The sequence below is a fragment of the Chiloscyllium plagiosum genome, unplaced genomic scaffold, assembly GCF_037043375.1.
Source record: "Chiloscyllium plagiosum isolate Xiang-an unplaced genomic scaffold, Cpla_swu_hap1 HiC_scaffold_28, whole genome shotgun sequence".
Classification (NCBI taxonomy): Eukaryota; Metazoa; Chordata; class Chondrichthyes; order Orectolobiformes; family Hemiscylliidae; genus Chiloscyllium; species Chiloscyllium plagiosum.
The window spans coordinates 14,074,938-14,097,279 of NW_028270166.1; the positions used below are offsets into that span (position 1 = coordinate 14,074,938).

General features: G+C 43.5%; 1 protein-coding gene across 3 annotated transcripts in view; it reads right to left on the bottom strand.

Moving 5' to 3' along the window:
• Nucleotides 1-6,890, bottom strand: part of LOC122565386 (ADAMTS-like protein 5) — a 124,982-nt gene extending 118,092 nt beyond the window's left edge. The window contains exons 1-2 of one of the 3 annotated variants that reach the window (XM_087976007.1): nucleotides 6,265-6,890; nucleotides 5,877-5,949 (exon numbers count right to left, since the gene is read on the bottom strand). In XM_087976007.1, coding sequence (XP_087832133.1) covers nucleotides 5,877-5,949; nucleotides 6,265-6,302 — 111 coding nt within the window. In that variant the 5' untranslated portion in view covers nucleotides 6,303-6,890. The other 2 variants (XM_043721315.2, XM_043721316.2) reach the window with 2 other exon arrangements.
• Nucleotides 6,891-22,342: the final 15,452 nt, after the last annotated feature.

A 22,342-nucleotide genomic window follows, 5' to 3' on the forward strand; every position in this document is an offset into this window, starting at 1 on the left:
TTTATATTGGATACATTTTGGCAGTACCTGTTTTCTTAAACATTCATGCAGGAAGTACAGTTGTTCGTGGGTGGAACTCTCTCGGATGGCATTCCTTTCCAATCTTTGGGTAAGTTGGAGCGTGTTGCGCCCATAGGTTTTTGCAAGGTTTGTGAAGGTTTGTAGCTTAGGTTGAGATTTAGGGTGTAGGTTTGCTCGCTGAGCTGTAGGTTTGATATCCAGACGTTTCATTACCTGGCTAGGTAATATCATCAGTGGCGACCTCCAAGTGAAGCAAAGCTGTTGTCTCCTGCTTTCTATTTATATCTTTCTCCTGGATGGGGTTCCTGAGGTTTGTGGTGATGTCATTTCCTGTTCGTTTTCTGAGGGGTTGACAGATGGCATCTAGATCTATGTGTTTGTATATGGCGTTGTGGTTGGAGTGCCAGGCCTCTAGGAATTCTCTGGCATGTCTTTGCTTAGCCTGTCCCAGGATAGATGTGTTGTCCCAGTCGAAATGGTGGTTTTTTTCATCCGTGTGTAGGGCTACGAGGGAGAGAGGGTCGTGTCTTTTTGTGGCTAGCTGGTGTTCATGTATCCTGGTAGCTAAGATTCTTCCTGTTTGTCCTACGTAGTGTTTGTGGCAGTCCTTGCATGGAATTTTGTAGATGACGTTGGTTTTGTCCATGGGTTGTACTGGATCTTTTAAGCTTGTTAATTTTTGTTTGAGAGTGTTGGTGGGTTTGTGTGCTACTAGGATTCCGAGGGGTCTTAGTAGTCTGGCTGTCATTTCTGAAACTTCTTTGATGTATGGTAAGGTGGTTAGGATTTCTGGCTGTCTTTGGTCTGCTTGTCGTGGTTTGTTCTTGAGGAATCTGCGCACTGTATTTTTTGAGTATCCGTTCTTCTTGAATACGTTGTATAGGTGGTTCTCCTCTGTTTTCTGAAGTTCATCTGTGCTGCAGTGTGTGGTGGCTCGTTGGAATAGTGTTCTGATACAGCTTTGTTTGTGTGTGTTGGGATGGTTGCTGGTGTAGATAAGTATTTGGTCAGTGTTTGTCGGTTTTCTGTATACGCAGCTTTGTAGTTCTCCGTTGTCCTTTCTTTCGACTGTGACATCCAGGACTGCCAGTTTGTTGTCAGTTTCTTCCTCCTTGGTGAACTTTATGCCTGTGAGGATGTTGTTGATGATGTTAAATGTCTCTTCTATCTTGTTTCGTTTTGTGACGACAAAGGTGTCATCTACGTAGCGGACCCAGATTTTTGGTTTGATGGTTGGTAGGGCTGTTTGTTCTATTCTTTGCATTACTGCTTCTGCTATGAATCCTGATAGCGGAGATCCCATGGGTGTGCCATTGGTTTGTTTGTAGACAATGTTGTTGAAGGTGAAGTGGGTGGTGAGGCACAGGTCCACTAGCTTCATAATGTTTTCGTTGGTAATGTGATTGATGGTGGTTGGGGTGTGTGTGATGGTCTCTTCTAAAAGTGTGGTAAGTGTTTCCTTTGCTTACTGATGAAGGGCTTTTGCCCGAAATGTCGATTTTCCTGCTTGTTGGATGCTGCCTGACCTGCTGTACTTTTCCAGCACCACTCTAATCTAGGCAAATGAGTTGATAACATTCTGGTGGGAAGGAGAATAGTTGTTAATAGAGACTGTTAGTGGCTAACAATAGATAGTGTGTAATAGCAGACTATGTGATAACAAGGTCTGGTGTGTGTGGTGGGGGTGGAGGGGGGTGGGGGGGGGGCGGGGTTCAGGCCCTAAAATTATTGCAATCGATATTGAGTCTGGAGGACTGCAGGGTCTCCAAGTGGAAAATGAGGCACTGTTCTTCCAGCTTGCACTGAGCTTTGCTGGAGCACTGCAGTAACACTGAGTCAGGGATATTAGCCAGGACACAGGGTGGTATATTAAAGTGGCAGGCAATTGGAAGCTCAGGGTCTTTTCTGTGGGCAAAACATAGATGTTCTGCAAAGCGGTCACCCAGTCTACGCTTAGTTTCCCCAAAGGAGAGAGGACCACATTGTGTGCAGTGAATGCAGTGGACTAGCATTCTTACATTTAGGTCAGACGCTTTGAGTCCAAAACCCATCTCCAGTCTTACATGGAAGGTGTGTTACAATGTGGCCAAACTGTAAATCAATCTATTAATCATTTCAATGCACCTTTGGCATGTAGTAAGAATGGGAGAGTCTCCTTCTCAATAAAAACTATGTGATATCTGTAGCGCAATTGTTTCCACACTTTAAAAACACTATTACTTCTTGCCATGAGCAAGCATTGTCCTCATTCCTGAGATACCAAGCTAATGGTAAACCTCTAACAGTGATTGCACCATGGAGAGTTACCACCGCGTGAAATTGATAGTAAGAACTGACCATTCTGCAACCAGAAGCTAACTTGCCCAAAAAGGAAAGCATTGCACACATCAACCTGCCATTTTTTGAGCACAATCTCCCAGCTCAGAGCAGCATCAAACAGAAAAGACATGCTGCCTTCTGTAAAAAACTTCTGGAACAGTCAACCATATGAGATAATAAAAACAAACTGAATATGAGGTTATATAGCTGTCCTGAACCGAATAAATGATAGGACTGTGAAGAAGGCAATGATTGTTATTTTTTAGTAACTGCTGAATTTTGTGCAGTCTTTCAAGCAGCAACATTACGGCACACATAGCAGCATGCATGCGGGGCAACAGAAATTCGCAAGATTTGTTGTGAAATAGCGCGCCCCCAGCTACTGACTAATTCATTCTTCAATGGACTGCAGCTATTTACTGTGTTGTGACTAAAGCAAGTTCTTTTGACAGTCATCATACTGTGAACTGGCTGGTTTTCCCCTACCTAAGGGAATGCAATGTTTAAAAAAAAACTCCCAGGACTCGGTCAGCATTTAAAAGGAAGCTCATTTTGGGGCTTTCATGCATGCTGTCTGATCCATACAGTTTGGTGCATTGCAGGAAATTACCCCTTGGCTATTTGCTTTTAAAGTGTTGCTCCTCACACGTGTAAGTGGAAGCTAGAGGAATCTACCTGTGGGAACATGTCGTTCACACCTTCCACTTGATCTTTCTCCAAGGTTAAAAAAAAATTGAACAATGAGGGTTCACGGAAGAGCCATGAGGCTTGTCCCTTGTGTCAGGGCTGTGAGCTATGTGAGGAGACTCCAAAGAAATGTTACCTTTGGGTCACAGTACTTCACACAAAGGGCATTATTCATGTTTGAGCATTGACCATAAGCGCCAGAAGGCAATTTGGCTCTGGGTGGTGACAGAGCTGAGTCTGATCCTTAATTTGACAGCCACATATGTACACGTCCAACAAAGGTTGCCAAACAGAGAAAGACTGGATCACAGAACAATATTCTCCTTGCTAATTCAAGGCACAGTCCAATTATGAATACACCCTTTAGTGCTTTAGAGACTTGATTAACTAGCTCAGCATATTGGAAATCAAACCTCGGGTTTTTCTTTTGAAAATGTTACTTGACAGGCACAATTTTAACTCACTCATAATCCAACCTCTTACACATAAATAAGATAGGCGTCATTGGTTATAAAGGAAATGTCTTTTAGCATGTGGTATACCACAGAAACGGGAAAACTAAAACGGGTGCCACCGACAATACATTGCCAAGCTGAAATGTGGCAAATTTAAAGCCCCAGCCTATTTCTAGCTTTAACCTGATCCCTTTTCCACAGCAGAGGCAGAAGTTATTGACATGTTCGGAGCCATTTATTATGTGCCTGTGATTGTTAACAGGTGATTAATGTGACATGTCAGAACAAAAGAAAACAAGGGTCACTTTAAAGAAATATCACCCCTATGGAAATTACTCAAAAGTTAAATTGCCTGCGTGTCACAGTTGAACCTGTAATCCTAAGTACAAGTGCTGCACAGTTGTCTTTTGAGAATTGAGATACACTTACCTTCAGCCAGCTGCATAACACTCTGAGGTGAGGAGCTGATGATTCTCACATAGACTGTAGCATAATGTAAAAGCAATTTTAAAGCTGCACATCACCCTCGCTTCCAACTTCCCAGGCTCTATAGCTCTACTTAATGGAAGCTAGAACTTCACTAAGAATTAAAAATTCAACACATATCGGGATATTTAATCATGAGAATCCATCTGTAAGTCTGATCCCACACTTGACACAAGCCAGAGCTGAGCCCATGGTTGACACTTGGCCCTCAACCAGGACAGCTTCTCCCTGGCAGGCTGCCAAATAACAAAAATAAAATAGCTGTTTGCATTCATGTAGCAAATCTAAGATAGTAATAATGTCCCAAAGTGATTAGCAGGAGCTCAATCAAAAAATATTCACACTGAGTCAAAAAAGGAGACATTGGAACATGTAACCAAAATGCATGTTTGAAGAGGTTTAAGGCAAGTGTCTTGAAAGAAGAGAGAGAGGCAGTGAGGCTTAAAGAGGGAAATGCAAATCTTGGGCTCTGGACGATTGAAAACATGACCGCAATGTCAGGTCAAACGAAGCTGGGGATGCACAAGCAGCTAGAATTGATGGAGAACAGAGGTCTCAGATAATTGTAGAGCAGGAGGGGGCTACATAGAAAGAGGGAAATAATTTGAACACACTATGGGAAGTTAAGATTTGAGGCTTTGGTGAAGCAAGTTGCAATGTCATTAATGTCAAAAGGTGAGGTCCTGGAAAAGCACAGCCAGTCAGTCAGCATCTGATGATCAGGAGAGTTAATGTTTTGTTCCTGATTAAGAGATTATGCTTGAAACATGGACTCTCCTGCTCCTCGGATGCTGCCTGACCTGCGGTGCTTTTCCAGCATCGCTCTGATCTAAACTCTGGTTTCCAGCATCTGCAGTCCTCACTTTTTCCTCAGTGCTTGGTCACGCTGACCAGTGACTCCCACCACTGCTTCTCCCACCTTCCTTTCTGTTAAATGCAGATGCCAAGCGAGAACAAGATTCAATTTACCTAAGAAGTACTCCCAAGGTGCCTCCTGATCCTGGACAACAGCCACTTCAGTGAGGCAGAGAAAGTAGCAAGAAATGGGGAAACATGAAATTGACACTCAATCCCAAATGGCATTAATCCAATTGATATGCCTTGGGGTTCATTTACTTGAAGCTTGGAGTAGTTGAACATTGTGTACAGGCTCCTGGGTGCTCCTGTACTATCACGATCATTGAGTGTTTTCCTGCAGCACAACCTTTGCTGCACTCCACAAATAACTCATTGTGTAAGAGGTTTTGAAAAATAGGATAGAGCTTTCTAATGTTTAAAAGGCCACTGTGATGAGAACTGCAGTAACACGTAATAGCATCTATCTAGTATAGAAGCAAATTCAAACACAAATGCTGAATGGGGAACTGGAGAGGTTGGGTCTGCATCTAACATAGTATCAACTTGTCATTGGTTATCTGTCCGCAATCAGGCAATATGGCGAGAAATATATCTGATATGCTGCAGGGGATAGACAGCTACGTAAATGCAAATTATTCATGCCAACAAAATCTTTCACATCATTTGCTGCATATTCTCTGTACAGATGCACCATTTGAGGAACTGTCTACCTCCAAATCCATGGAAATCAGAACCAAGGAACTGAATTTATTGTATGGACAAGAAAATTCGGATGAAGAGAAAACAGTAGCCAAGCTAAACAATCAGCTGATGCCTGTAATCTCAGTAAGAGTTTGATAGTTCCACTAAAGTCAGCCAGAAAATAAGAGAGAGGAAATGGAAAATAAAAAAAAGACAAATGTAAATCAACCTCCATATATTAATTGCTAATGAAACATATTTTGCTGGTTTTGTGTTGACTGTGTGTATGCACGTGTGGGTGTATGTGCCATATATAGGTGTACTGTATATTGGAATTACCTGACTGATTCAGTTTGAATTGTTACTCACCTGAGTACTGTAGAGGGCTCCAAATCCCAGGACCAACACAGCTAGCAGCCAAGATTTCCAGCAATACCAACTCCTGAAAAAAAGTTGGGGAGAATGGACCCATTAGAAACGCAAATGCAGAGAAAGAGCTCAGAATTTCCCTCCGAGCAACCAAGCTGTGCGCTTAACGCTCTCCCTGCCCAAAATTTCCCATTCAAATTGCTACAGTGTCAGTCATGAAATCAACTCATAACCTTACATTTTCAGCGACCTCAGCGCGGAAGGTCCGCACAAAGATTTAGTTTAAAAATGATGCCTGAGAAGACGCAGTCTGAAAGTGTCACGGTCAGTGACAGAATACGGTTTTACCGGGACAGGGGAGCAAGCTTAAACACAAGTGTGAACATACCAGCTGGGCAGACCGAACATGCTTGACCTCACTCGCATGATCTCAGCATGAACACTTATCTTGGGCTGTCATCTCGCCGTGTCATTTGCAGTCAAATCTTCAGAACCGATCGCCTCACGTAACATTGACAATTCCCAAAACTTGCAGGAGGTCTCACCAGCTCGCTCCTGGCGGACACTGAGCTGTCAGGGGCGATGAATTTATGATATTCACCAGAAATTAACTGCGAGCCGAACCGTCTCTTACTGGATTGAAACTTTGAGAAATTTAACGTGGTCATTGAAATAAATGCCCTCCCAAGCGACTCCCTTTCAAAGATTTCGCCACGGCTCCTTAATAATTAGTAATTTCCCTCCAAGCTTCATCCTTCGCAGAATATTCCTCTCTTTTTGAAATCCAAACACGTGTTTTCTTGGTCACTCGTGCTGATCTTTTTAACTAACCCACACACACACACACATACACACACATATAGGTAGGTGTTTCGATTTGCTGGATCCGTTTAGTTAGAACATTTCCAAACAATTGTGGCCGTTTGAATGTTGAAGTTTTGAAACTTCTTGCAGACAAAAAAAAATTCCCGGGAAGGGAAGATTTTTTTTTCCGGGTGTCTCATGTATGTATCAGCGCTTGTTAAATAGCAAACAGCCAGAGTCATACAGAACTCAGATACATATTCATGAACTGGGCGGGTTGTTTTGCTTAAAGGGCCAGTACTATCTGCGTCGTATGTATTAGTTTATATCTGTGTATGTAAACAGTGCCGGGCAAACTAATCCCCTCTCGTTAAATAAACGCGGAAAATGCTGGAGAGACTCAGCAGGTCTGACAGCATCTGTGGGGAGAGATCCTCACTGAAATAACTGCACAGAGGCCGGTATCCTGTCACCAACATGTTACCCTTTATTTACATATGATTTGGAGAAACCGGTGTTGGATTGGGGTGTACAAAGTTAAAAATCACACAACACCAGGTTATAGTCCAACAGGTTTAATTGGAAGCACACTAGCTTTCAGAGCACTGCTCCTTCATCAGGTGGTAGAGTTAGTGTGCTTCCAATTAAAGCTGTTGGACTATAACCCGGTGTTGTGTGATTTTTAACTTTATTTACATATGCACAGTACACTAGCTGTGGCCATCCAGCTCAGAGTCAGACCGTCAACTGAGGAGACCTTCGGAATCTCCTGTTTATATTTTTTTTCACAGAGTCAGTCCCCTAGACTGAGGGGATTCCAAATCTCCCATTTATATATTTTTTTATTTCTTCCCCCCTCCACACACACACACACACACTACAGCGGTAGTGCTTTCATTTTCCACAGTAGCCATGTGATGTGTGTGCAGGTGTCGGACACAGTGAAGAACAAGTGTGTAAATCTTTAAACACCCGAGTGGCCAGTGACAAGCAGCCCCTTTCACATCAAAGGGCAATGCTGCGTGATCAAACAGTGAAGGGTAGGGCAGGGATTAAATCAAAATAGAGTTGGGGGGAACTAAAACACTTCACTTCCTGTGGTCCCCACCTCTCCCTGGAAACCTAGAAGGTGTTGGTAGATACTGCGAGCTCTTTCTCTAGGGACACCCGGGCTCTAACGTAACCACGGAAGAGGGGCAGCTAATCATCTCCTGTTTATCTTTTTTTCCCCCAGCCCCAATGTTGTGTGCGTGCAGGTGTGAGACACAGTGAGAGACACAAGGTGCATGAATCTTTATTCAGTTTCCACAACTAGGAAGAAAGGAAACACCTGAGTGGCCAATGACAAGCAGTGCCCTTCACATAAAAGGGCAATGCTGCATGATCAAACAGTGAAGGGGGGGGGGGGGGGGGGGCAGGGACTAAATCAAAATAGAATTGGAGGGAGAAATGATGCACTCCACTCCCTGCAGCGCCCACCTCTCCCTGAACAACTCCAGGTGTTGATGGACACCGCGTGCTCCTTCTCCAAGGACACCCGGGCTCTAACGTAACCATGGAAGAGGGGCAGGTAATCATCTCCTGTTTTTTTTTAAAAAACATTTAACCCCCACACTACCACCTAAGTGCGGTAGTGCTTATTTTTTCCCCAGCACCCATGGTGTGTGTGTGCAGGTGGGAGACACAGTGAAAGACACAAAGTGCACGAATCTTTATTCAATTTCCACCACCAGGAAGATAGGAAAACACCCGGGTGGCCAGTGACAAACACTGCCCTTCACATCAAGGGACAGTGCTGTGTGATCAAAACAGTGAAGGGGAGGGTAGGGACTAAATCAAAATAGAATTGGAGGGAGAAATGATGCACTCCACTCCCTGCGGCACCCACCTCTCCCTGAACAACTCCAGGGTGTTGGTGGACACCGCGTGCTCCTTCTCCAAGGACACCCGGGCCCTAACGTAACCGCGGAAGAGGGGCAGGTAATCATCTCCTGTTTATTTTTTTTTATATCTTTTTATTTTTTAAATTTAACCCCCACACTACCACCTAAGTGCGGTAGTGCTTATTTTATCCCCAGCACCCATGGTGTGTGTGTGCAGGTGTGAGACACAGTGAAAGACACAAAGTGCACCAATCTTTATTCAATTTCCACCACCAGGAAGAACCTTCTGTTTATTTTTTTTTGTGTGTGCAGGTGTGAGACACAGTGAAAGACACAAAGTGCATGAATCTTTATTCAAATTCCACCACCGGGAAGATAGGAAAACACCCGGGTGGCCAGTGACAAACACTGCCCTTCACATCAAGGGACAGTGCTGTGTGATCAAAACAGTGAAGGGGAGGGTAGGGACTAAATCAAAATAGAATTGGAGGGAGAAATGATGCACTCCACTCCCTGCGGCGCCCACCTCTCCCTGAACAACTCCAGGGTGTTGGTCGACACCGCGTGCTCCTTCTCCAAGGACACCCGGGCCCTAACGTAACCACGGAAGAGGGGCAGGTAATCATCTCCTGTTTATCTTTTTTTTTTCTTTATTTTTTTTTCTTTTAACCCCACACTACCACCTAAGTGCGGTAGTGCTTATTTTTTCCCCAGCACCCATGGTGTGTGTGTGCAGGTGTGAGACACAGTGAAAGACAAAGTGCACGAATCTTTATTCAATTTCCACCACCAGGAAGATATGAAAACACCCGGGTGGCCAGTGACAAGCACTGCCCTTCACATCAAGGGACAGTGCTGTGTGATCAAAATAGTGAAGGGGAGGGTAGGGACTAAATCAAAATAGAATTGGAGGGAGAAATGATGCACTCCACTCCCTGCGGCGCCCACCTCTCCCTGAACAACTCCAGGGTGTTGGTCGACACTGCGTGCTCCTTCTCCAAGGACACCCGGGCTCTAACGTAACCACGGAAGAGGGGCAGGTAATCATCTCCTGTTTATTTATTTATTTTTTCTCTCTTTTTTTTTCTTTTTTTTTTTACAAAGTGCACCAATCTTTATTCAAATTCCCACTCCTGTTTATATTTTATTTTAACCCCCACACTACCACCTAAGTGCGGTAGTGCTTATTTTATCCCCAGCACCCATGGTGTGTGTGTGCAGGTGTGAGACACAGTGGAAGACACAAAGTGCACCAATCTTTATTGAAGTTCCACCACCAGGAAGATAGGAAAACACCCGGGTGGCCAGTGACAAACACTGCCCTTCACATCAAAGGGCAGTGTTGTGTGATCAAAATAGTGAAGGGGAGGGTAGGGACTAAATCAAAATAGAATTGGAGGGAGAAATGATGCACTCCACTCCCTGCGGCGCCCACCTCTCCCTGAACAACTCCAGGGTGTTGGTGGACACCGCGTGCTCCTTCTCCAAGGACACCCGGGCTCTAACGTAACCACGGAAGAGGGGCAGGTAATCATCTCCTGTTTATTTTTTTTTATTTTATTTTTTTTTATTAATTTTTTTTTTTTTTTTTAATTTTAACCCCCACACTACCACCTAAGTGCGGTAGTGCTTATTTTATCCCCAGCACCCATGGTGTGTGTGTGCAGGTGTGAGAGACAGTGAAAGACACAAAGTGCACCAATCTTTATTCAATTTCCACCACCAGGAAGATAGGAAAACACCCGGGTGGCCAGTGACAAACACTGCCCTTCACATCAAGGGACAGTGCTGTGTGATCAAAACAGTGAAGGGGAGGGTAGGGACTAAATCAAAATAGAGTTGGAGGGAGAAATGATGCACTCCACTCCCTGCGGCGCCCACCTCTCCCTGAACAACTCCAGGGTGTTGGTGGACACCGCGTGCTCCTTCTCCAAGGACACCCGGGCTCTAACGTAACCACGGAAGAGGGGCAGGTAATCATCTCCTGTTTATATTGGTTGACCAGGGATCCTTGATTGGCCCAGGTTAATAACACAATCAAGGATGTCATAGTCAGTGAGATCCATCTTGTTCTAATCACTACATGCACTTATCATTTTGAGGATCCTTCTTCAGTACTGAAACCAGTTGGAAAATGGTTTTGATATTTTTGACAGAGGCAGAGGAGGAGGGAGAGAAACAGATAATATGGAGGCCCAGTGGAAATTATACATTAGAAATAAAAGGAGGTCACTAATGGGTGTAAAAGAGAAATTGGGATGTTAAATGGGGGTACATTAAGGTGTGGGAGGGTAAAGATGGGTCCTCTGGGCTGGTGGCAAAGTAAGCAAGACAATAAGACAAGCCTGTTTGGGGAGAAGAGTATATGGAAAATGGAAGACAGACATTGTGCAGTCAGGCTCTAAGTTACTGAGATGCAGTATTGAGTCCCACAGGCGATGAAGTGCTACTCCCTCTCATTAAATATTGAGAGTACCAACACCATTGCTTTCAGTGCCTGCTACAAATGCAATTCTCCACTTACTCTCCTCGGGGAACTGTGGGAGACTGAACCTGACAGTTCCCATCCTGTGAGTCTTACTTAACTCCTAGATAACACCCAGCCACATCTTTGTAGCATCAGTAAGACCAATCATTTCCACCTCTGCGATGTTGCTTGATTCTGCTGCATCTTGGCTCATCTACTGTGGAACCCCTCAGAATCTAAGTTCGACTATCCCAACACATTCCCACCTTCTCCCCTTCTTAAATTTGAGATCATCCTAAATTGCACAGCCACTGACATGGAGTCCCATTCTCTCTCACTCATGCTGGCTGGCCCACATCAGCATTGAAGAGTTAAATTATGTTGAAGGTTCTCTTTAAATGCCCAGTCTTTGTTGCAGTTTAGATCAAAACACTTAAGGAATGATAATACCAGCCTGGGATTGTCAAAAGGATCTGAAAATATCCTTTTGTGAATCTATTCTCTGTTACCTAAGCCAAAGGGTCACACTCCTTTTTCGATATTTCTTATCAGCTGCAGATACACCCAAGGGGGATAGTCATAAGCACAAGGGTTTGGGATTATAGACCACCAGGAGGAACTGGAAGCTGAGTTGAGGAAGACCGTTGGATTGCCACAGTCTGACAGCAGATTGAAAGGTAGTCTGGAGGTTGGATTTCAGGGCACAGAGTGCACAGTATAGATTACAATTGGGCAGAAGTGCGTGCTGCAGATGCTGGAGATTAGAGTCAAGATTAGAGTGGCGCTGGAAAAGTACAGTAGGTCAGGCAGCATCCAAAGAGCAGGAAAATCGACATTCCGGGCAAAAGCCCTTCATCAGGATGGAAGGCCTCATTCTGATGAAAGGCTTTTGCCTGAAACGTCGATTTTCCTGCTTCTCAGATGCTGCCTGACCTGCTGTGCTTTTCCAGCTCCACTCTAATCTTGACATTGATTACTATTGGCCAATTTTAAAACAAATTGAACTTCATTATAATTATACAATAGAAGTAAAAAGGGAATATATAAAAGACAGACTGAATGGTAATCACAACAAAATTAAAACTGCCAACGCAGAGACCTTTGCTCATGGATGGTATAGAAAAGCTGGAACAGCCATAGCTGCATAATGAGATTTACCCAATGGAGAGGGGAAATGCACAGTGAGATTTACCCCAGGAAGAGGGGTCTGCACATTGTGATTTACCCCAGGGAGAGGGGTCCCACACAGTGAGATTTACCCCAGGGAGAGGGACCCACACAGTGAGACTTACCCCAGGGAGAGGGGACATAGTGTGATTTACCCCATGGAGAAAGGACCCATACAGTGGAATTTACCCCAGGGAGAGGGGACACACAGTGAGATTTACCCTAGGGAGAGGGAAATGCACAGTGGAATTTACCCCAGGGAGAGGGGACCCACCTAGTGAGATTTACCCCAGGGAGAGGGGACCCACACAGTGTGATTTACCCCAGGGAGAAGGGACACACACAGTGAGATTTACCTCAGGGAGAGGGGGTCTGCACCGTGAGATTTACCCCAGGGAGAGGGGACCCACCCAGTGAGATTTACCCCAGGGAGAGGGGACCCACACAGTGTGATTTACCCCAGGGAGAAGGGACACACACAGTGTGATTTACCCCAGGGAGATGGGACCCACACAGTGAGATTTACCTCAGGGAGAGGGGGTCTGCACCGTGAGATTTACTCCAGGGAGAGGGGGCCCCACACAGAGTGATTTACCCCAGGGAGAAGGGACACACACAGTGAGATTTACCTCAGGGAGAGGGGGTCTGCACCGTGAGATTTACCCCAGGGAGAGGGGGCCCCACACAGTGTGATTTACCCCAGGGAGAAGGGACACACACAGTGTGATTTACCCCAGGGAGATGGGACCCACATAGTGAGATTTACCCCAGGGAGAAGGGACACACACAGTGAGATTTACCCCAGGGAGTGGGGCCCCACACAGTGATGTTTTACCCCAGGGAGTGGGGCCCCACAGAGTGATGTTTTACCCCAGGGAGGGAGTCATGAACAGTGTGATATACCCCAGGGAGAGGGGTGTGCGAGGTGTGATTTATCCGAGCCCTGGGTCTCCCCTAAGAATAGCACTGATTTTTGGTAACATTTTAAACATTTTGGAAAATCTGTGTTTCAAAACATGCCCTCATCAGTGGATGATTTGCAAGATGGAACTCCACAATAAATTCAAATGGAATTAATGTAAAGATGGATTTTAAGCAGACAATGGCTTCTGACTTTCTATATCAGGTTTCTTTGTGGCCCACATAACCAAGGAAAGATCTTGTTTGCAAACACCTTCTTCCTTCATTATTTAGCAATTAGAATCAAAGAATCTGTACAGTGTGGAAACAAACCAATTTGCCCATCAAGTCCACACTGACCCTCTGAACAGTATCCCAGCCAGCTCCATTCCCCTACATCTTCCATGACTAACGCACCTAATTTACACATCTCTGAACACCATGGGAAATTTTGCATGGCTGATTCACCTAACCTGCACATCTTTGGACTATGGGAGGAAACTGGAGGACCCAGAGGAATCCCACGCAGACACAGGGAGAATGTGCAAACTACGCACAGACAGTCGCCTGAGGCTGGAATCGAACCCAGATGCCTGGCACTAGTGTATCATCACTGTATCATTTAAAATCAGAATTTGGAAATCCTGAAGTAATGTGTCCTCTAACAGTCTCTAGGTTTTCTGAGAGAGCTGGGCACTATGGGGGCTGGAGTACATTATCTCCCCTTCCACCATTAAACTGATTGGGCTCCCCACCTAGTTTCCTTCCTTTTCTTATTATCGTTACTCTGGTGGGCAGTGTTGTTATTTGGTTAATTGGGAAAGCTTGATAATTTGGTGCTGAGTTTACATATTAAAAGAATCCTTGAGTAAATTGGTGTCCCAATACGTAAACCTGAATGCTCATTCTGCTAAAAATCCCTATTTTCTCTCAAATACTGCAAGGTGCTCAATAATTGAATGTGGCTCCATGCTTGCTAGTTACCCCAAAGTGATTTGACCATGTGTCTTAACTTCCTGGATGAGCTCCAGCAGTGAGTATTAGTAAGTAGTTTCATAATCTCCCCTCCCCCTAGCTCATCCCAGATCCAACCCCCCAACTTGGCACCACCCCCTCTACCTGTCCATCTTCCTGCCTACCTATCTGCTCAGCCCTACACTCCGACCTATCACCACCTGCATCTACCTATCGCCTTTCCAGTTACCTTGCCTCCAGCCCAACCCGCCCCCCACTTATCTCTCAACCCCCTTCCGCCCCATTCCCCCAGATTCCTGATGAAGGGCTTATGCCCGAAACGTCGACTCTCCTGCTCCTCAGATGCTGCCTGACTTGCTGTGCTTTTCCAGCATCACACTTTTCGAATCTGATCTCCAGTATCTGCAGTCCTCACTTTCTCCTAGTATTAGTAAGTCATCCAGCCATAGTAAAAAAATGAAGTGAGGGTGAGGAATTGCTCCCAGCCATCCGAGGCTTTTCAATTTATGCAAAATTCACTCCATTCCAGTGGGGGTCAGTGCAGAGCCAATAAAGAACCAATGTTTTTCTTCCAAGTCACAGTGAAACCCTTTTCAATTTCCCCTGGCTGAGGTCACTATCTCGGTACCATCTGTGAATCAAACCAACATCTCAACATTTTTATTGACTAATCACTCATTGGATACTTTTCTATCCAAGGCCACGTTACCAAAGGAAATCTCTTCCAACTGCATCTTGCTGGTAAGTGCCATAAGATTCCAACCAGTATAAAATTTGCCCCGCGATACCCATTTTGCTAGGGGTCCTTGATGCTACACTTTGTCAAAAGAGATCTTGATGTCAATAGCTGTCATTATCACCACACATCAACTCCAGGACATCTCTGCAGGAGTTCCTCAGGGGAGTGTCCTTGGCCCAACCATCTTCAGCTGCTTCATCAATGACCTTCCCTCCTCCATAACGTCAGGAATGGGGACATTCATCAATGATTGCACAATGTTCAACACTTGGCGACTCCTCAGATACTAAAGCAGTCATGTTTAAATGTACCAATGCCCGAAATGTCGACTCTCCTGCTCCTCGGATACTGCCTGACCCGCTGTGCTTTTCCAGCACCACCCTTTTCAACTCTGACTCTCCAGTATCTGTAGTCTTCACTTTCTCCAAGTAACATTTGCACCACACAAATGTTAAGCAATGACCATCTCCAATAAGAGACAATCTAACCACTACCCCTTGACCTTCAATGACATGACATCACTGAATCTCCCACTATCAACATCCTGGCGGTTACCATTGACCAGAATCTCAACTGGACTTGCCACATAAACACAGTGGCTACATGAGCAGGTCAAAAACTAGGAATGCGGCACCTCCTGATTCTCCAAAACCTGACCACAACCTACAAGGCACAAGTCAGGACTCTGATGGAATACTCCCCATTTGTATGGACTGGTGCAGCTCTAACAACACTCAAGAAGCCTGACACCATCCAAGACAAAGCAGCCCACTTGATTGGCACACAAGCATCCACTCCCTCCGCCACAGTAGCAGCAGTATGTACTATCTGCAAGATGCACTGCAGAAATTCACCAAAGATCCTTACATAGCACCTTTCAAACCCACAACCACTTCCATCTAGAAGATCATGGGTAGCAGATACACGGGAACACCTTTAACTGGTTCCCCTCCAAGCCATTTACTATCCTGACTTGGAAACGTATCACTGTTACTTCAGTGCCGCTGGGTCAAAATCTGGAATTCCCTCCCTAAGGGCATTGTGGGTCAATCTACAGCATATAGACCGCGGGGCTTCAAGAAGGCAGCTCACCATCACCTCCTTAAGGGCAACTAGGGACGGGCAATAAATGCTGGCCCAGTCAAAGACCCCATGTCCCACAAGTCAATCAAAAGAAAGTTAGGAAATGCTTGCCCAGTTACATAGTCTATATATCCCTAATTATGTACAATCCTTTTCTACAGAAGACGCTGCATGAAACCTATTACCCATATATTAACAGATAAGAATAATTTAACCTCTTCCATGGCAGCTTTTCAGATTTTAAGAATATAATATAAATAACACGTCAAACATAAGAAATAGGAGATGCACTAGGCCATATGGCTGATCTGATTGTGGCCTTAACTCTATTTTAAAGTCTGCACCCTCCCCCAACCCTTGACTCACTTGTTGATCAACGTTCCTTAAGACTGACTCAGACAATGATGCTCCAAAATGCTTCCACGTTCTGATGTCCTACAATATAGTCATCTCCTTTGCCATGGACTGTGATAGGATTTGGATTGTACCTGAGAAAGAACTAATTTTAATTTTTTAAAAATGCATTGCCATAGTACCTTCACAACTGAGAGCATCCAGAGTGTTTTACAGACACTTTCACTGTTCCAGTGTAGGGAATACAGTAGACAATTTGGACAAAGCAAGCTCCCCATAAGCAGAAAAGCAACAAATGACTGAACTACCTGTTGGTTTTTCCAGTGATGCTGGTTGGGAGATGAATGTTGACTGGGACACAGGGGAAGAATCATTGTTACCCTGTACTTAACTTACAATTAAGGTAGACTTTTCAAGGCCCTCCCATTTTAATGATGATTTTTCATTTCAATATCAATTTTCTTGCTCACTCATGCATTGAACAGAATAATGCTTGGTCCCAGCTTAGTTGCTGAGGCCCTCAACACAGCTCCTGAATCCCCGACAGATTTAGCTGCTTTTCGTGCCTTTGAAACACTTGGTTCATCCCAGAAAGACTTTCCACATGTTGGAAGGAATTATAACATGAAGTGTAGCACAGAGGAACAGGAAATAAGGAAGCACTAAATCATTCTGACACTGTATCCCAGCAATAAAACTATCCATAGTTAGAAAGAGCAAGTATCTTGGACATATTGGCCAGCAGATGGAATATAATGTGAAGAGAGCTGGAAAAACAACAAATGCTAGAGATCACAGTGGGTCAGACAACATCTATGGAGAGAGAGCAAGCTAACATTTCGAATCTAGATAACTCTTCATCAGAGCCTAAGTGAAGTGTGGAGGGGACCGCATTGATGCTATAGTTTGAGAGGGGTGGGGGTGAGGGCAGTAGGTGTAGGGTGAAAAGATGTTGATAGTTCAGACTAAGTGATTGGAATCTGAGAATGATAGAACAATGGTGCCTCCTGCCAGACTTGAAAGGACAGTAAGTGGAATAGGGGGAGGGGAGGACATGATAAAAAGCTAAAAGAAAGGAAAGAAATGGGAATTGGTTCACAATTTGAACATGTTGAACTCAATATTAATCCAGAAGGTTGTAAAGATTCAGCCAGGATTGTTTTTCTATTGAGATTCAGAGACTGTTGCTGAAAAACAGGTAACTCCATGACTGGACAGCCTTTGTCGCAATGTTTCCTATCCATAAAGACATAAGGTGGGCCAGTTGGTGAGTAGCAACAGATGTCCATGGGCTGGTATCAAACACAGTGAGGGAAGGCCTTGATAAGCAGCCTGCTTGCTCTGCACATAGAGAAAAGTGTGGAGCTTGGTTGGAGGTGAGAGAGAGGTGAGGGCTGATGGGAGGAGTGTGAAAGTTAGTGTTGCAAAAGAGGAGGGTGACAAAATTGGAATCCAGGGAAGGAGAGGCTAGGAATAAATTTCTGGAAAAGTTGAGAAACAGGAAACTTTGTTGCGGCTATTTTGTTTCAGTAAACCTAAAAATAAATCTATGTTTTTGCAGAACACATTGTAAGTGATATCACTGTGAAATGACTGCTATTTTGGAAATCTTTAGTCATATAATTTTTGTAAGTAATTGTTCAATAGGACCTTTTCCCTAATATGTCTCTTCTGGCATCTAAATATCTTTTTCTGGGAAACAGGTTTTTCTTTTTCAGGAAACTGTGCACTGACAAAGTTATATTGGAATGAATCCAGCAATGATTTAGTTCTGTGTTATATTGTGAAATCAGGTGTCCCTGCTCAAAGGATGAAAAATTGGATCATGCTTAAATTGAGCACAATTCCAAAGCAGGACAGACTGCACGTGTCTAATAAGGTTGGAGTCAGGACAAAGCTATATTGGTCTGCTGGCCTTATTTACTTATTACTAGTGAGATGCAGGCAATAGTCACAATGTGAGTTACTTTCTGCCTCTAAAGATGATTTTCTGGCTGCAGACTGTCTGAAGAAACTGACTTTAGGATTTGTGGTTGATCGGATTCAAATCCTTCAAAAGGGACTTCGATGTGGCATTCGAGTTTTTATTTGCGTTTGAGGTTTAATGCCTGCTCCACGATGGTTCCCTAGGTGGTTCTGGAAGGGCATTCATGAAGGTGGTGGTTGGCATAGAATGAGTATGTGCATGTGACCCATCTTCAGAGGCCTTGAGGCACCTCTTGATGGATGTAAAATTGATACAGTGTGATGCAATTTCTAACCCAAATATTCATGGCCACCTACCCAATCCTCATTTGGGTTTGACAGCTGGATCAGCACAAAGTAATTGTTATGGCAGCAAAGGCTATAAGCACTGCTGACCTCTGACTTCTTCTAAGTGGTTCCTGGAGTCAGCATCTCATTGCGATTCGAAATGCAAGGGTGAGCTGGCCTTACTCTCTATCCATCTCTTACAGTAAACGTTTTTGTGCAGCTATTTTGCTTTCAGATTTTGTGCTACTGTTTTATCTTTTCCTTCACCTTCCATTTGTCATTTTTGCACCTTTAGCTAGTTTCTAGATGACAGTGTCCAATGTCAGCATAGAGCACCAACAAAATGAAATATGTTCTTTTGCAGTCTGGAATTAAGCCTGGTTCCACAAGATGTTACTCCAAAACATGTCATTTGGATGCCAACTTTCTGACTTGGCCTGTAATTACAATGCTGTCCTAATTTACCGCTACAAATTTCTTAACTTCTTGTTATGGGTTCTATATATTGTTGGTATTCTCAGATTCATATTGAATCTTCAATCAGAAGTCCATCAGGTATTACAATTAATGCTTTCTGTATCTCTGTTCCTCTGTGTCAATTTGTAAGACCTCTCTCTCTTGTAATCTGTTTTGGAATTTTGCAATTGCAATTCTGCAATTATGAAAAATTGCATTGGAGATTCTGAAAACATCGACAATTCAATACCATTGACCCAAAGATCAGTTGGTCATTTGGCAGCTCTGTCACCATATAACCTGACCTTGGGGATCTGCTGTACATCTCCCAGCATTTTGATTGCAATGTCATATGTAGAGATAAACTAAATTAAACCTAGACACCAAAGTGACAGTATTAAGTTACTTCTTTTTTTATACTAATGATGGTCATTGGATAGACATGAATAACATAAAGGATAGGACCTATAATAATATTGCAGAATTTAAGAATGTAGAAAGCATGGAGCAAAGAATGTGAACACACTCACTTCTTAAGTACAACATGCATACAACTAAGCCTACCATTGATTGCCATTGCTTTTTTGTGGGAAATGCTGCAAAATATTTGTCAGCCTTCAAAGATAGTTAACTAAAACGCTGGAATTTTCTGGTTACAAAGGCCCAACAATGTCTCCTCTTCCTCAGGCAGCTGATGAAATTTGGCATGATGGTGAATACCCTAGCCAATTCTTATAGGTGTGCCATTGAGAGCATTCTGTCTGGATGTATCACTACCTGGTATGGCAACTGTACAAGATTGGAGACGGTTACAGAGAGTGGTGAACTCGGCCTGGACAACCACAAAGGCCAACCTCCCATCAATAGAATCATCTACCAGGCCCGCTGTCAAGGAAAGGCCACCAGCATTCTTAAAGATCCATCCCACCCTGGCAATGGTTTTCTACAGCCTCTACATCGGGGAGAAGGTACAGAAGCCTGAACGAGCCAGTTTCCACCCGACTGTTGTTAGAATACTGAATGGACTCTCAACTCTTAACATTTGCCTGTACCTGTGTTTTTGTTTTTGCCACTGTTTACCTATTATTTACTATCTATGCGACTTAACTCTGTGATCTGCCTGTATTGCTCGCAAGACAAAACGTTTCACTGTGCCTTGGTCCACGTGGCAATAAATTCAATTCAATTCAATTCATTCATACCCGCATTTCCATTATTCATCCCAATCAATCAGAAGCAGTGTCCACCCAGCTGTAAGCAAATATGCAGAATCTTGGCAGGTGGAATATAATATAGGAAAATGTGAGGTTTGGTAGGAAGAATAGAGGAACCACATTTATTTAAAAGGAGAAAGACTGCAGAAACACAGATGAATTTTGAGATCCTCGTGAATCATGAAAAAAAAACTAATATCCAGGTTCAGCAGGTAATAGGGAAGACAAATAGAATATTGGCCTTTAGTCCAATGAGGATTGAATATAAAAATCGGGAAATGTCCCTGAAACTAAACAAGATAGAAATCAGACCACATCTAGAATACTGTGAATAGTTTTGGTTCCCTTGTCTATAGAAAGGCATACTGGCACTGGAGGCACTCCAAGGATGGTTTACTAAGTTGATCCCATTTATGGAGGAATTTTCTGATCAGGAGAGGTTGAAGAGTTTGAGTCTTCCTTCATTGGAGTTTAGAAGAATGAAAGAAGACATGTTCAAACATATTATTCAAAAATATAAAATTCTTAGGGAACTTGACAGGTTAGTTTTGTAGAGGTTGTTCTCTCTTATGGGAGGGTTTAGGACCATAGGGCGTAATCTCAAAGTAAGGGGTTGCCCATCTAAGACAGCAGTGAGGACGATTTTCTCCTTTGGAAGAGTAATGAACTGTGGAAGTCTTCACCAGAGAAGTTGGTCACTGCTGATAGATTTTTAATCCTAAGGAAATCAAGAATATTAGGGAAAAGGCAGGAATGTGGAACTGTCAGATCAGCCATGATCACACTGAATGCGGAGCAGACTCGATGGGCCAAATGGCCTATATCAATTCCTACATCTTATGGTTTAACAGAGACTGCCATTCATTGGATTAGAGGAAATGATATGCACTAAATAGATGCCAGCTGTTACTTCATTTCTGTTTTGAATACTTAAAGGAAAAAGATCTGTTGGGTAAGAGAAAGGGACTAACTGGAGCTACCTGCATGGTGTGCATCTATTCAGTGATTAGCCCTCCCTCTCTGCCTTCCTCATTTTCCTCACATTGTTATTTACCAAAAATAGAAATAAAAAGTCTCAGAAAACTTTGATGGAGAGCCAGTATGTTTGGAATTAATCTGTTGAGTGCCAGTATACCCAAGGAAATTCCAATTTCTTTGCAATGCTTAGTTTTTAAAGCTCATAACTTGGAGAAACCTTACCATGATGATAATACAGTTTCTCTGTTTTATTGAGTAGTCTTCTTGTTGCAATATTAACATATAGCATTTAAACAGATGTTAACACAAATAAGCAGTTTCTTCCCCATCATCTATTTACCTCCTTTCTCTCTCTTCAGTGTCAGATTTATTTTAACATTATCTTTACTTATTTTCTGGTTAATGTAATCTATTTTATAATTAATTTATTATTTAGGAACCTAGAAAACCTAATGATCCATATGGGTAATTTGTCTAGGTATGCTCCTGTGAAGCATCTTGCTATTTATAACTTTAATGGCACTATATAAATGTGAGTTGTTCATAGAATCAGAGTCCCTGCAGCGTGGAAGCAGGCAATTCAGCCCATTGAGTCCACTCTGAGCTGCTGAAGAACATCCCACCCAAAACCACCCACCTGACCCTATCCCTGTAGCCCCACATTTTCCATGGCTAACCTACCTAACCCATACATCTCTGGACACTATGGGTAATTTATAATGGCCAAAATACTGAACCTACACACCTTTGGACTGTGGGAGGAAGCCAGAGCACCCAGAGGGAATCTACACAGACAACGGGAGATTGTGTAAACTCCACACAGACAGACACCCAAAAGTGGAATCAAACCTGGGACCCTGGTGCTGTGAGGCAGCAGTGCCAACTACTGAGTCACTGGGCCATCCTGGTTGTTGTTTGGAAGATGTTGATTTATAATTTACAGAAAACCTACTTCAGAATCTCAGTGATTAACATGTTACCCAGGTCAACCTTTGATATCTGTTGAAAGTGTCAAACTGAGGAGGTATTCTGCAGCAAGTATCTTCCTCTCCAGGCTGCCAGCAATCTGAATTCATCCATTCGTTTCTGATGTGAAAATGGCTAAACCAGATCTTGATTTAATTACTCATTCCATTTATTTTTCAATCACCATGATGATTTTGAGCTTGAATATAACCTTGGATAATATTACT